This window comes from Lepidochelys olivacea (genome assembly GCF_965140295.1).
Source record: "Lepidochelys olivacea isolate rLepOli2 genome assembly, chromosome: 14".
Taxonomy (NCBI): domain Eukaryota; kingdom Metazoa; phylum Chordata; order Testudines; family Cheloniidae; genus Lepidochelys; species Lepidochelys olivacea.
The window spans coordinates 15,315,622-15,330,770 of NC_140424.1; the positions used below are offsets into that span (position 1 = coordinate 15,315,622).

Consider the following 15,149-nt stretch of genomic DNA (forward strand, 5'->3'; position numbering starts at 1 on the left):
TAATACACTTTGGAGTCGTATTAAGCTAAACTGCCTCAGGGCACCCTTCATGCACAGTAAGTGTGTGCACTTGTGGGGAGTCTGTGTGCAGTAAGCTAGTGTGTGAATTTAAAGCACACTAACTTCCCTGTGTAGACAGGCCCTAAGCCTGAGCCCTGTAAACTCCTGCTTGGACCACACGGTGGGGAGAGCAGGGTAATGCAGATGTTCTTAATCTTCAGTCTTAGGTCTGGTCTATACTACAGAGTTAAGTCAATGTAAGACCGCTTATTCTGACCTAACTCTGTAAGCGACTACACTAAAATGTATCTCCCACCGTTGTAACTCCTCCACTATACCAACTTTACTCCACCTTCATGAGAGGTGTAGTGCTTAACTCAAAGTAGTTGGGTCAACAGGGTCAGTGTCGTGTCAGTTATATCGACTGTTGCTGCCTTTCAGATACCATCCCAGAATGTCCCACATTAGCAGTTAAATTGGTGCACTCGCTCCTGGTGAGGACATGCACTATGAGCAGAAAGAGCAAAGTATGGACGTGTAAAACCAATTCAATTCTGCGGTGGCTGTACGTCGACATAACTCAGGTCAACTTATTTTTGTAGTGTAGACTTGCCCTTACTGTACAAATTGCAGCTTGACGTAATGGCCTGCACACAGGGCAAGCCTGCAGAATTAAGTTGACTTAACTTAGGTCAGCATATAGCTGCCACAGTAATTGTGCATTCTACACTTAGCTCCTAGTGTTGACAGTGCGCATCCTCACCAGGAGTCCCTGTGTCAATTGTACTGTCAGTACGGGGTGTTGTGGGATAGTTGTTGAAAGCTGGTAACAGTCTATGTAATCAATGCAGTGTCTACACTGATACTGAGTCACCCTAATTACATCGACGTTGACTCTATGCCTCTCATGAAGGTGAAGATAAGTTGGCGTAGCAGGGCAGTTACATCGGCGGGAGCGAAATTTTAGTGTAGACACATACATAGTTAGGTCAACGTAAGCTGCCTTGCATCAACCTAACTCTGTAGTGTATCCGGCCTCAGTCTTGTCACTCCTAACATTGGTAACTATTTACTCCTGGGGGAATTCTGTGCCAAAAAAATTAAAAATCTGTGTATTTTATTTGTCAAAATAACACAGTATAATCACACCAGTTTCAGTTATTTTCAGTCATTTATTTCAAAATACCAGTCAGCAAGTGTTTCTGTAACAATACAGAAAAAAAGATTCAGGAAATGTTTTTTGACAAATAGATTCCTTACTAGATATATTAGTACAGAACTCTGAGTAATAAATAATTTAAACTACAATATGGAACCATATTTTCTGCACCCCTGAGAAGCAGTGCAATAGCTTGGGGGGGAGTTGGGGGTAATGGAGGAGCTGAGGGAGAGGGAAGTAATTGCTGGGTGTGAACTTGGAGGATTGTTTGGTATGGGTGGGAAAAGTATGGAATAGGTTTTTTGGGGGGGATGGGAAGGGATTGTTAGGAAGATTCCCCCATGCAGACCCTGGCTAACCCCAGCCTCTCCCATTCAGTCAGGCACATGTGTCCCTGTACCCCCATGTGTCCTTGCACCCCCTGTCCCCATGTGTTCCTCCACCCCCACTCAGACACCCTGACCCATCTCTATGTGGTCCTGTACCCCCTCCCACTGTCCCCATGTGTCTGAGCCCCCATTCAGTCACCCCCTGTCTCCATGTGGCCCTGCACCTTCACTCCCGCTCAGCCCCTGCCCAAGTCTCTCCTCCTGACTAGCCCTTATGAGCCCATCTGACAACACACACCCCCCTCCCCGCCTGCCCAGCAGCCCCACACTGTCTGTCTCCCGATAGCCCCTGTCTCCTGACCTGGCCTAACAGGCACTGTGAAGAAGACAGGGTCTTTCTCTTCCCTTACTTGCTGGGACATCCTGTTCTGTTCTATCACCACAGCTCTTTCTGGTGGGTGAAAGGTGGAACTGCAGTTTCTTTTTTGCTTATAAAAAAAAATATGCGTGGCTCATTAATTATGCGCACACATGGTGCAGAATTCCCCCAGGAGTAACTATTTAGATATAGAACACTTGACTAACTCTGTTTTGGATCTTTATCTGGCAAAACGCTCTGTCCGGAGTTGAAATAAAAATATTAATAAAATACAGAAATTCGTCAAGGACCAAAGTTGGGCATTTTCCTTCACTTGCTTGCCACTGCCTTTCTCCTCCCCTACACTATAAAGAGATAGTGTAGGGGAGGAGAAATCTTCCAGGGGAGATTGAGGGAGGCTTTATACCCAAAGTTAAATTCCCCTCTAGAGAGGAAGACTCTCTCTAAAGGTAACTACTTGATGTCTTTGAGAGACAAGGTAACTGAGGTAATCGCTTTTATTGGACCAGTTTCTGTTGGTGAGAGGGACAATTGTTCAAGCTCCACAGAGCTCTTCTTCAGGTCTGGGAAAGATCATCAGTGTCACAGCTAATGCAAGGTGGAACAGATTGTTAAGTACAAGGAGTTAACGTTGCAAGAAACCATTCAAAATGACATGCGCAATTAATACTTCTGCAGTCGTGGAACAAAGAGTTAATGCGTTACAGATTGTTGTAATGAGATAGAAAGCCAGGTTCGCTACTGAGTCCATGATTTTTGGTGTCCAGCAGAGTTATGAATTTAAACTTCCAGGCTTGTCTTTTAAGGTGTTGTGCAGGTTTCCTTTGACAAATTGGACTGAGAGGCCAGATATGGAGTGTTCGTTTTGTGAAAAGTATTCACTCCCAGATATGATGATGATTTTTGTCTTTTATCCGAGGTCATTCGAGAGCATAGTGATTGTCTTGTTTCACCCACATAGTTGTTGGCGCATTTGATTCACCAGATAAGGTGCACGGCATGTGTAGGCACTGTGGATCTTGAAAGGTGTGTTTTGTGGGGTATTGATCATTATAGCAGTGAATATAAGACTGCAGGTTTTGCCTATGTTAGGGCAGTGTCTGGTACTGGTTTGAGTTGGTGTATTCTGGTCTGTGGGGAGCTCGCTTCTGATGCGTCGTTTGAAGGTCAGAAAAGGGGATTTAGAAAGATTTTTTTTTTTTTAGGATGTGGTCCCCATCAAGTATGAGTGGCAATTATTTGATACCCCATATGGGTTCCAGTATAGGGTGGTATGTGATAACTAGGGATGTGCAGTCAGTGGCTTTTTTTTTTCCTAAATTGAAGCAGGTGCTCTCAGGGAATTAGGGTTACCCTGTTCCATGGTGTGATCTACTTCTCTGATAAAGAAGTTTGGTGAGGGTGATTTTAAGTGTGTTAACATGTATATCCTGGATATTCTCCTCAGAGCATATTCTGTGGTATCTGAGTGCCTGGCTGTAGATAATTGATTTCTTGGCATATCTGGATTGGTTGCTGGATCTGCGAGAGGGTTCTGTTGAAGCTGATAGTGGTGCTCGGGAAGTTGATGCTGGTGCGGGTTTGATTGCAGAGTTTGATGGATGGGTGGTGGTAGTTCAAGTTGTGGTGGAAATCTGAGGGAGTTTAGGTCATCTGTCCAGCAGATGAAAATATCATCAATGTATCTCAGGTTTGTCACTGGTTTTGTGGAGCATGGTCCAGAAATTCTTCCTCAAGATGGCCTATGAAGAGGTTGGCATATTAGGGAACCATCCTAGTACCCATGGCTGTTTGCATGGTTTGGACAAATTGTTTTTTGTTGAATATAAAGTTGTTATGGGTGAGGATGAAATGGATGAGTCTGGCAATGTGTTTGGGGTGGATATCTGAGTGTTGTCCATTTTCTTGTAGATATTTGAGGCAGACAGTGATGTCGTCGTCATGAGGGTCGTTGGTGTATAGGGAAGTGATATCCGTTGGCCAATATGATGTTCTGAGAGAGCTTGTTGGTGTTGTGGTGTTTGTGGAAGAAATAGGTTATGTCCTGGAGGAAGCGGGCCCTTTGTGTGGTGAGTGGTTTGAGGATGGTTTCTATGAGTCCTGATATTTCCTGAGTAAGAGCGCCATGGCCAGATATGTTGGGTCTGCCTGGGTTCCCTTGTTTGTGTTTCTTGGGAGGCATGTATAAGATCCCTGGCATGTGTTCATGGGGGATGAGGTGATAGTGTTTCTCTTGGAGTTGTCTGGGGAAGGATTTGATGATATCCTTAAAATCCTATGTGAATTGTGGTGTGGGGTTGTCTTTGAGTTCTTTATGGGAAGTGGTGTCAGGGTCGTCAGTTGGCCTTGTTTATGTAGTTGTCATGGTTGAGGACTATGATGTCATCCCCCTTGTCTGCTGGCTTGGTCACTATTTGGTGGTTGGATTTCAGGGGCTGTATAGCTTGTCTTCTCAATAGAGGTTGGTCCAATAAAACTTCACCAAAGGAAGTTGATCTAATGAGATATTACCTCCCCAAGCTGGTTTCTTTCATATCCTGGGACCAATACAGCTACAACAACACAAGCAAAAATGAAAGTCCAGTGCTCCCTCTGCTCAGCCTATTGCACTAGCAAAAGTGGCCAGTGTTGGAGAAATGCAGATTTCTTTGAATATGCAGGAGGGAGTTAAGGAAATGAAAATGTAATTCTCATCTTTCTGTAGGATTCAGGTAGACTGAATAGCCTCTGCACATTCACACTTATGGGATGCACAGGCCTGGGCTGGAACATCCTGCTAGTGTGAATATGCAGAGTCCATTTTGAAGAACTTGGGTTACAAGTAAGTAACCTTAATTTACCAGCATCTGTTAATCCCTACTTGCTGCCTCTCCTATGCTAGAAGGGATTGTTGAGGAGGAAAGAGAAATGTTATGTCTGAGAGAACTTGCCTCATCCCCTCTGTTCTTCATGTGAAGGTGCAAGAGGCGAATTCCAGGTTTGACCAAGATGCATTACAGGAGATGGAACTGGCTCCAATCCAGAGGAAGATCGAAGCGCGGTCCGCAGAAGATTCCTTCACTGGCTTTGTGCGCACCTTGTACTTCGCAGACACCTTTTTGAGAGACAGTGAGTAGAAGGAGCTTGCCACCGCCACGCTCTGCACTATGTTCGTCTAGATTATAGACCCAGCACTCCCTTCGTGTACTCCCTGTAGCACTGAAACTATTCAGTCTAGAGCCAAAGTAAATGAGTGAGAGCAGAGCTGTTCTGTATGATCACTACCAGCTGCTGATTGATCCATGACTAAACAGGTTCACCTTCTTGGGGGAGAATTTGAAGTATGTGGTTTTCAAATAGGATGAAGCTTCTTTGGCCTTAAACACCATTCATAGTCTCTTCGCCTCTGGCTGCCAAAAGTCAATACCCTGACGAGGAGAGGATGTGGTTCCTCTTAATCCTGTTGGGGATGCATCAGATACCAAACTGATCCTACATTTGAATTTCCCTCTCATCACGTATGTGCTTGGGTTAGTGTGAGCATATACATTTGCATACAGACAGTAGAACCATTCCATCACATTTGAAAGTTCCTGGAAAGATACCCTGCTCATGGGCTTTATACCTGGTCCAGGTTCTCGCCACTGCCCCTCCTTGTGGGCAGGCACCAATGGAGGCACAGTCTATGCGTTCTGTTTGCGTGTTCCACCAGCGGAGAGAAGGATGGATGAGCCTGTCAAGGCAGAGCAGGGTGAGTATCGCTCACTAGTGGGAACTTGTGAAACAGCCCTAATGGAATCAGAGGGGCTGCTGTTATGTACTGCTAGAAAGCTGCAAAGCTGTTAGTTATAAATGGAGAGCAACATGACCTGGAAACATTATGGTTGGCCAGGAGGAGAGATCTGATTACGTTTTGACCAATAGTAGCTCGGAGTTCAGCTTTTGATTATACAGTAGAACCTCCGTTATGAACACCTTGGGAATGGAAATTGTTCGTAACTCTGAACAAAACATTATGGTGGTTCATTCAAAAGTTTACCACTGAACATTGACTTAATACAACTTTGAAACTTTACAATGCAGAAGAAAAATGCTGCTTTCCCTTTTATTTTAGTAGTTTACATGTAACACAGAACTGTGCTGTATTTGCTTTTTTTTTTTTTATTTTGATCTCTGCTGCTGCCTGATTGTGTACTTCTGGTTCCAAATGTGGTGTGTGGTTGACCGGTCAGTTCGTAACTCTGAGGTTCTACTGTAAATGGGTTCTACTGTCCCCTGAACCTCTTTAGTTTTCATTCCCATTAAGCTGCTGGTGAAGGCACTGTCCCTATACTCGGCCACTGAACTCTGCCAACAAGACATTTTCTCGCCCCCACCCCTCACTTTCTAGTTTATCATTCTGATGGGGGGCCCGTTATATCCTTTCGCTCCACCATTAATAGTACATGTGTATCGGTTAAAATGAGCCAGTTCTATCCAACACGGCAACAGTGGGAATCTGCTGTCTTGCTCATTTAAAACTCGTTTGACCTTGTGCACTTAGTTAGGAGGCAAAGACCCTACTTTATAGGCCAGAGTCATCCATGGACTTTGCCTAAAATTATCTCTAAAAGGTGACTCTTTGGAACTTCCATACGCTAAATGTGACTGTTTTGAAAACGACTGTATAACCATTGTGTGCTTTTGCCTGTGGTGCTAATCCAGGAGGTGTTAGTTCGGAGCAAAAGTACATTAGGTGACCAGCATCATTTAATTATTCCTGCTTCAAATACCACTTGCTTGGATGGGTGCGTATCAGTAGTAGTCTCAGACAACATATTGATGGGTGCTTTGGGGAAACCTACAATAACAGCCTAATCCATTTACACATTTCTTAAACCCTTGTCAGTTGGAATTTGGAAACAATGTTTGAATTCAGTTTAAATGCCCATTCTAATTAAACTGGATTCTAAAGCTGTTTGATCACACAGTATGAAAGCAGTTGAATTATTAGATGCATATTGTAGCCTAGGATGGCTTTAACATGGCTGATCAAAATGCTTTAGAAAGTACTCTTGGTAAAGTGTCATTTCTAGAATCATGGCTTTAGGGCAAGCAGTTAACTAACATTTCTACAGATACTGGTGCTGGTGCATAAGCAAAGGAAGCAAACACAAAGAGCCATATAGGGGTCTCTTGTAAAAAAATAAATAAATAAAATAAATAAACAAAAAATAAACAATGTGCTAGTTGGAAGACTCAGATTGGGTGTAGAAATGCAGCATTGTCTCATTTCAAGAGGACGTGTGAGAGTTCTAACACTATGCTTGTCACATCCTCTCGGCTGGTATCATATCTGTCTGTTTTCTCACCCTTCTCCACGTCTTGTCTGTCTAGCCAAGGAAATTCAGCTGATGCACAGGGCTCCTGTTGTGGGGATACTTGTCTTGGATGGGCATGGCACTCCCCTCCCAGAGCCGCTAGAAGTAGCACATGACCTTTCTAAAAGTCCTGATATGCAAGGCAGCCATCAACTTCTTGTGGTGTCTGAAGAGCAGTTTAAGGTAAATACAGTCCACATGCATCTCGTCTGATATAAATTCCCCTTTTTAAGGTATTGATCTGTACTCCTAGGGATGGATTACAGTAGCTCCTAGGAACTGCAGTCTAGGATCTGGCTCCCTTGTGCTTGGCACCATACAGACAAATGAAGACTCTCCCTGCCCCACAGAACATAGACTTGGTGTCAGGGCAGAACTGACGCATGAAATGGACAAGTGGAAGTGGGAGTTTAGTATAATGCAGATGGAGAATATAGGAATGTTTGTAGATTGATTTAAAACTCTTTGACAGCTGCAGTAATTGGCCATTGGGAGAAGCTTTAGATTCTGCAGATTATAGTTTAGGGGACATGACTCTTTACAAAGGACACTGAGAATTGGCAAGTGTTCAAAAATTGTTCTCACTGCTTTTGCCAAATAGCTACATAACCAGTAATTGACTGGTTTAAGGAAGGAGACTCTAGGAATAATTTATCGGGGATCTCCTTGTCGTTTTAATGTGGTAGAGTGGGCTGTTGGGTTAATCCCAACTTTTCCCTGTGGATATCCTTTGTGGCTGGAGGGGAAGGGGTTTGAGAGGACAAGAGATAAGTTGTAATGAGGGTCTGCGATTTGAAGCGTTACATTTTCTTCCAGTGATGTCAGTGGCAAAGTTCCCATTGACTTGAGTGACAGCAGGAACAGGCCCTGAAGTTGAGACCATGGCTGGCTACACTTATGCCTGTTCAGTATCCCATGATATCCAGGCCTCATTTTAAGCAGGAAGGCAGATTCAGCCTTCATTTCTGTGCATGCTGTTGGGCAAAGGTTCCCTATGAATCCAGGCTTTGTTAAAGCAGGAGGGAGCAGCACCATTCCTGAGCTGGGGTTGTTGGCAGTGTACAGCGTGGAGGTGTATTATGTGGCTTTTTTTCCTCCTGGCAGGTATTCACGCTGCCCAAGGTTAGCTCCAAACTGAAGTTCAAGCTGACAGCTCTGGAAGGCTGTAGGGTACGAAAAGTGACAGTCGCTAACTTTGGCAGCTGCAAGACTGATGATTATACTGAAAATGACCTGGCCATCCTCACTAACCTGGGAGACATTCAGATCATCTCTCTGCCCTTCCTCAAGTTACAGATCCGCTACCCCTGTATCCGTAAGGAAGATGTGAGTGGCATTGCTTCCTGTGTCTTCACCAAATATGGCCAAGGTAATGGCACAAACAGCATAAGCTCCCCTAGATCACCTGCCTCTGCCATGTCTTCTGAACGCTTGTTTCACTGTTCTTTAAACTTCGCATTGGTTTTGCTTCCATAATGAGCATGTTGAATCCTCTTTGTAGCCATTCAGATCCAAAGACATCAGGGGCTAACTCACCTCACTGTAGAGGGTGGTGTCCGTTGTGTTCCATATTTCTTCTCAGGCCTCAAAATAAGACATCTCTGTATTTTGGCATCTTCCTAGGCTGCTGGATAGCTCTTCGTGAGTCACTGGTGCACAACGCTGTCACTTCAAACTGGCATCTGGGGAGGAGCTCCTCCCAAGCCACTCACTTTCCCCTTCCACATCTCCAAAAGGAAAGGAACTAACCCATAGTATAACTATGGAAAGAGAGGGTGCTGCTCAGGCTCTTGTCCTGGGGGTTGTAGCTGAAAACTCTCAAACTGCAGGGTCTCGGACACGTGTCGCACAGCTTTAAAAAGAGAACAAAGCAATCTTCAGTTGTTCAATTACTGGGTTGACCCCTTAATGAGGCAGGTGCAATACTCTTCTCCAAAGCCCAAGTGCATTGGTTTGGAGGAAGTATAAACAAGATGCCCTTTCTGTGGAGAGTAGAATATATTTAGCTCTCATTTACCATTGGACTGTGATTCTGGATTCTGGCTCCTGAGCTTGCATTCTTTTGTGAATGAAACACCCTTTACGTTTTCCCCTCTAGGTTTTTATCTGATCTCACCATCAGAGTTTGAGAGGTTCTCCCTGTCTACCAAATGGTTGGTTGAGCCCCGATGCGTTGTGGATACACCAGAAATTACAGGCAACAACTACTTGCATAACAAAGCTGGCATGGAGAAGGCTACAAGAAAATCCAGGTAGGACAAGCTAAAACGCTCTCTGTAGGAGTACCTTACCTCTCATTAGCTTTTCCATTATGGCTTGTGTTTGAAGGGTGTTCTACTTCCAAATCTAGTCTCCCTGGTTCAGGGGTGAAAGTAACTTAAAGGATTTACCAGTATGCTGGAGTCCTGAGTGGGGGCGTGGCCTCAACCGGAAGAGGCGGGGTCTTTAAAGATTTAAAGGCCTCGGGGCTGCAGCTCTGAGCACCCCTGGAGCTCCCAGCTGCAGGGGCGGCTGGGAGCCCCAGGGCTCAGGGGCGATTTAAAGGGCCCAGGGCTCCTGCTGCTGCAGGGAGCCCTGGACCGTTTAAATTGTCAGCCTGGGGAAGCTGGTCCGGTCCGGCACGGCATACTGGACCGTACCGGCTTACTTTCACCTCTGCCCAGGTTTGATGTAGACAGGACCATGCTACTGTGAGTTCTATGTGTTCTTGTCTGCCCTCCTCCCCCTCCAAGCTCACTGTGATATATTATCTGGTGGAGCCAGAGAACCTTTTCTTTCCAAAAAGGACTGGACAGGGCTTCCTTTGGAGACTGTTAATATCACTCCAAACTGATTGCCATGATGTAGAGCCCTGTGTGGGACTGTTCTTCAATCCTGCTCCCGCTATTAATGCAACGGGTCCTGTGGGACTAGGAGGATTCCAGTCCTGCTGCATGAGGCAATGTAACTTTCTCCCTGGTCTTTTCCCTACCAGCTGTCTTACATTTCCCACTGCCAACTTACTAAGAGTGACATCTTTTGAGGGCATTGCATGCAACTTCCCACCTCTCCACCCATTTGCACTTTGTCATATTACTTGTTTGCAGTCTATTATATAGCAGACTGGACTGTTGCTTTGTAGCTTGAACCCTGATGTTCTTCCTTGTGGAAGCAGATCTTCCCTAGAGGTGGTGTGTTTTGGTGCAAGTCCCCTGTGGGGGAGGAGGGGTGTTGAAGAAAAATTGAGGAATTTTGGCCACTGGGGAACTTCCCTATCACCCACCATCCTAATGCTTCTCTCAGCTGCTTGCTCAGGATACCTCTCTGCATTCGCATGCATGCTCTGATTGACCCAGAGGAATCTGTCCTTGTCTGATCTGCCAGGTATGTACAAGAATCTACTTGCCCCTCTAATACATGTGTTTTGTTTTTTGTTTTTTTTACCTTCTTCCCCAGGGAATCAGGCAGAAGCTCTGGTGACCCCGGAGAAGATGATGGTAAGCAGGCAACAAACTTATGTATTTAACTTTGTGACATGTATAAACATTTTTTAAACCTTTGCGGTTGGTGGTCATATTTTCTTCAAAGAAAAGGAGTGAGGAGCTGTAGTGTTGGGAAGAGGGGAGATCGTTCTCTTTGTGAGAAGTAGTCATCTCAGACTAAGGCTACAGGGGCAGAACCTTCTGGTGACCTGGACGTGACAGGTTCAGGTTCTACAACAGGCTGATCTTGCATTGTTTTTAGAAAGGGAAGCCCAGTCGTGCTAGGAAGAAGGGATTGTGGATGTGAGTGTGTGGAGTCTTTTACCATTTAATGAGCACTTTGCTGTGATGCCGTCTCTAGAACGAGCCCGAGCCAAACTGGGCTTAAGTATCCACCTCTTTTATATTTGTGACGTTTCCCATAGTGCCTATCCCTGTAGTGTTCTAAGTGCATAGAACATGAAAAGTAGCTGGACGTCAACTTGTTTTCTGTCTTTCAGAGAGGAAGTCTGGGAGGTTGATGGAACATGCCTTACTCAATGATGAAAGTGAGTGAGAGACAACTGGAGCTGCTGGAGGGGCAGCTGCACTGGTTGGTGAGGGGAAGGGGGGTGATAGGTAGCCTTCTCTGGTGGAGGCATGGACTGTTCATCCTCCTGGTTACAATAGACTGTTGCAACTCCATAAAGTACATAATGCCAGAACAGAATTATTTATTTGCATTACTGTAGCCCCTAGGAGCCCCAGTCATGAACCAGGACCCCATTGGGCTAGGTGCTGGGCAAACACAACAGAAAGATAGTCCCTCTCCCTAAAGATCCGTACCAGCTTTATTTCATGGATTGGTGAGGATGGGAGTGCCCTAAGGAAGGGAGATGAGAAAGCTCTGCATAGCTGCCTACCTGCTTCTATCGTTACCTAGCCTTAATATACACAAGGAACATCACTTTCCAGCAGTACCCAAGAACGAAGGGCCGGCTGGAACTGGCTGTGTTCCTGGACTGCTAGCATGTTGGTGCTGGCAGCACTTCCTCTGGAGACACTGCTGTGCGCCAGCCCCTTAGCCAGAGTTTTATAGTTCTGTCAGAGACTAGTACTGCAGAAGAGGCAGTGATATTTAAAGGTCTGACAGTCATGGAGGAGGCAGGAAGGCAGGTTTTAAAGGCCATTCTGAAATGAGGTGCAGCAGAAGTAGCATGTGCAATCAAGCTCTTAATGTCACTGTAAATGTTTACTGATTCAAGCAGAGGACCTTGCCCATCTGCTCCCACTTCTCACTGCTCTTTAACGGTTTGCTTTCCAGAAGTTCTGAAGGAGATCCAAAGTACACTGGAGGGGGAGAGAAGGTGAGTACCCTGTGACCAGCCTTCCCTTCTCCCTGGTGGGTGGGGAAAACGGGGAGACTATCCAGCACAATGGCAGATATTGTTGCAGTGAAGCACTAGCAACTGATCAAATGTGTGTGTAGAAAACTGGTCCAAAGAGAAACTTTTTCTACACAAGAACCAATTCCCTTGAGTTTTTATGAATAATCCTTTGTCTCTTTCTCTTGGCGAAACAGAAGCGATCACATTTCCATATCCCAAAGGAGCAGGACTCTGAGTACTCGCATACAGGTTCAAATCAACCCACATTAATCTATGGGCAGGCCACATGGGCTTAGTTGGCTGAAGATGGGACTTGGGACAGGAACTCTAGGGATCTAATCCTGGCTCTGCACTGACTGTAACTTGGACATGTATCTTTCTGCTCCAATTCCCTATCTCTACACATAGGCAATAAGTTACCTCATGGGTGCTGGGCTTTAACTCCTGTCCACAGAACACTTTGAGCTGTTCAGGTGAAGGGCTACAGAAGTGCAGATGAATGACTGATGTTACAATTGATGCAAAATACTTTAGTGCTTGGTGGAATGGGAAACCCAGGGTTTCCAAGGATCTGCGGAGAGGATGAGTGACTGCCTGACACACCTGCATGTATCTATCCAGATAGGGTGATTGCATTGCACTGATGGACTTTGCTCCCTTGTCATTGCAGGAGCTATGGAGAGAGAAATTCAAGAAGAATTCACGTAGGACATGGACTAAGTAATGGAGGAGGTAAGTGAAGCCCAGGGTATTTCCAGGCTCTGGTGCAGCAACATGAGGCAAGAAGTGAAGGGTCAGCATTCCTAACAATCTGGTGTTTTATGTTTACATGGCACTCCGGAGTGCGGTGCTCTTCAGCAGTAGCTCTCAACCAGGAGTACATGTACCCCAGAGGGTACACAGAGCTCTTACAGGGGGTACATCAACTCCTCTAGATATTGGCCTAGTTTTATAACCAGTACGTAAAAAGCACTAGCAAAGTCAGTACAAACTAAAATTTCATACAGACACTGACTTGTTTATACTACTCTGTATACTATACACTGAAATGTAAGTCCACGGTTTATATTCCAGTTGATTTATTTTATAATTATATGGTAGCAATGAGAAAGTCAGCAATTTTTCAATAGTATTGTGCAGTGACACTTGTAAATTTGTCTGATTTTTTTTGTAAGCAAATAAAGTGAGGTGAAACTTGAGGTACACGTGACAAATCAGACTCCTGGAAGGGAACAGTTGTTTGGAAAGGTTGAGAGTCACTGCTCTACAGATCACCTCATCTGACTGGATGGGAGCCTCCTGGCTGCCTGATATGTCTCAGTGTTTGAGCAGCCTGGGTGCCACCTGAACAAACAAGTGCTGCCCCAGTCCCGGATGGAGTGACACAAGCTCCTCCTAAAACCTGTCTTGTGTTTTAAGCTGTTGAAATTTGCTGTGGGCTCCTTTGGGGAGAGCTGCTGGCAGAGAAGGGCTCTGGGAGCATTGGGGCATGTAGAAGTCCTTTGTATGCCACTCCCCTCTTCCTATCCTCTTCACCTCTTCGTAATAAACCATGAGCAGGCTAAGCTACGGCAGGCCTACACTATAGCATAGCTGCTTGTGCTGCATTCAGCACGGCCAGGGGGAAAAAACACCTTACAGGGTATGTACGTCTAGCCCGAGGGATAAACCAACTTGTCTGAAGTGGATGTGCAGGCTGCCTGTCTTCTCTAAGGGAGTGTCTGGCAGCCAGGGCATAAGGCCTGTTACTGGGGTTTCCATAGGGATGTGAGTTGATCTTGTGAGCATTGATGTGAACCCCAGACCAAAGATCAGACTGGGATGAGCTCCACAAACTTTATACCCAATATGTTCCTGAATTGGGAGGGGGTTGGAGGTGTGGAGGAGTTATATGTCCAGAATGATCCTAATATGGTGCTGCATATTCTTTCCCTAAGCAGAATGATCAGACCTCAGCAAAGCCGCTGTGACATCCTGGCATTGGATTGAGTGCCATAACACTACTGACTGGGAAAGCAGTCCCATGGAGAGGAGGCCTCTATTTCTCCCTGTACAGCAGGAGAGAGAGCTGTAACTCACTCGTGTGTCTGCGTCCCACTCCCCCTCGTGCCTCACCAGAAACCACCTTCTCCTCCTCGAGTCTTGCACGGAGGCCAGAAGCAGACTGCCTGCTCTGAAGCACCACAAGCCTCTGTGTACGTCTTTGTAACTATTTTTAATGTTTGCACAATTATCTCTTTTCTACTGGGCTGGGTTTTAAATTATAAATGTTACTGCCCTGGGTGCAGAGTTTTAATAAACACACTGTTACCTCTGAGTGGTTTAAGATTATTTTTTGTACAATTTTTTAAATTGTAAGGGTGTTTGTTTTAATGGAAACATATTTTTAAAATGTACTTTTTTTTTAAGAAAACAAAACAAATGAAATAATATATCTGTCGTTTTAGATCCCTGTGGCTGCTGTAACTGGTATTGGAATGAGGCATTCCAGTTAGGGTTTGTTTGATGGTACTGTTAACTGGTTTTACGGATTTGGGTAGAATCTATTTTTGTAGCTGTTCAGATTAGAGGAAATTTAATCGAACTTGATTTGTGTCTCAACACTACGTTGCTCTTTTTGAAATAAATGAAAACCCTCAATTACCTTTGTTGTCATGGTCTGCTCCAGTATCTGTCACTTCCGCAAAAGCAGGGACTCGTTCCTCTGCATGATAGAAGCAGTGCAGCTTCAGGCATCGGGACTCTCACCAGCATCTGCTGAGAAATTGACATGAAAAGCCAGTGTTGCTAAAGAACCAATTCTAATCAGTGCATGTGTCCGATTAGCGGGAGGAGCTGTTAGCCTTCACCTTCACACTTGCCTCCTTTACCTACAGATTGCAGGGGCTTATGAATCCACCCCTAGAAATCTGATCTAGAAGCACTTCTAACACTATCCCATGGTAATTCATAGCATAATTAGAAAATCCTGGGGACCATCCTGTGCTAGTACTAAAAACTAGCTTGGGCATGGGGCGGGGGGGAGGGCGAGGGAAGAGGCTGTACAGTACATCGAACCAGCTGTGAGCCTTATGGAAAAGCTTTGAGTAGGAGAAACCCTTTTGTGAGAAATCTT

General features: G+C 45.2%; 1 protein-coding gene across 3 annotated transcripts in view; it reads left to right on the plus strand.

Annotated features, from left to right (window-relative positions):
- Window positions 1-14,677, plus strand: part of LLGL2 (LLGL scribble cell polarity complex component 2) — a 62,628-nt gene extending 47,951 nt beyond the window's left edge. For 2 of the 3 annotated variants that reach the window (XM_084646788.1, XM_084646787.1), the window contains 10 exons: window positions 4,825-4,975; window positions 5,481-5,597; window positions 7,223-7,389; window positions 8,311-8,575; window positions 9,305-9,458; window positions 10,642-10,682; window positions 11,168-11,215; window positions 11,971-12,013; window positions 12,705-12,766; window positions 13,972-14,677. In XM_084646788.1, the coding sequence (XP_084502914.1) occupies window positions 4,825-4,975; window positions 5,481-5,597; window positions 7,223-7,389; window positions 8,311-8,575; window positions 9,305-9,458; window positions 10,642-10,682; window positions 11,168-11,215; window positions 11,971-12,013; window positions 12,705-12,766; window positions 13,972-13,979 (1,056 nt within the window). In that variant the 3' untranslated portion in view covers window positions 13,980-14,677. The remainder of the gene's footprint in view (window positions 1-4,824; window positions 4,976-5,480; window positions 5,598-7,222; window positions 7,390-8,310; window positions 8,576-9,304; window positions 9,459-10,641; window positions 10,683-11,167; window positions 11,216-11,970; window positions 12,014-12,704; window positions 12,767-13,971) is intronic. The other variant, XM_084646789.1, reaches the window with a different exon arrangement.
- Window positions 14,678-15,149: the final 472 nt, after the last annotated feature.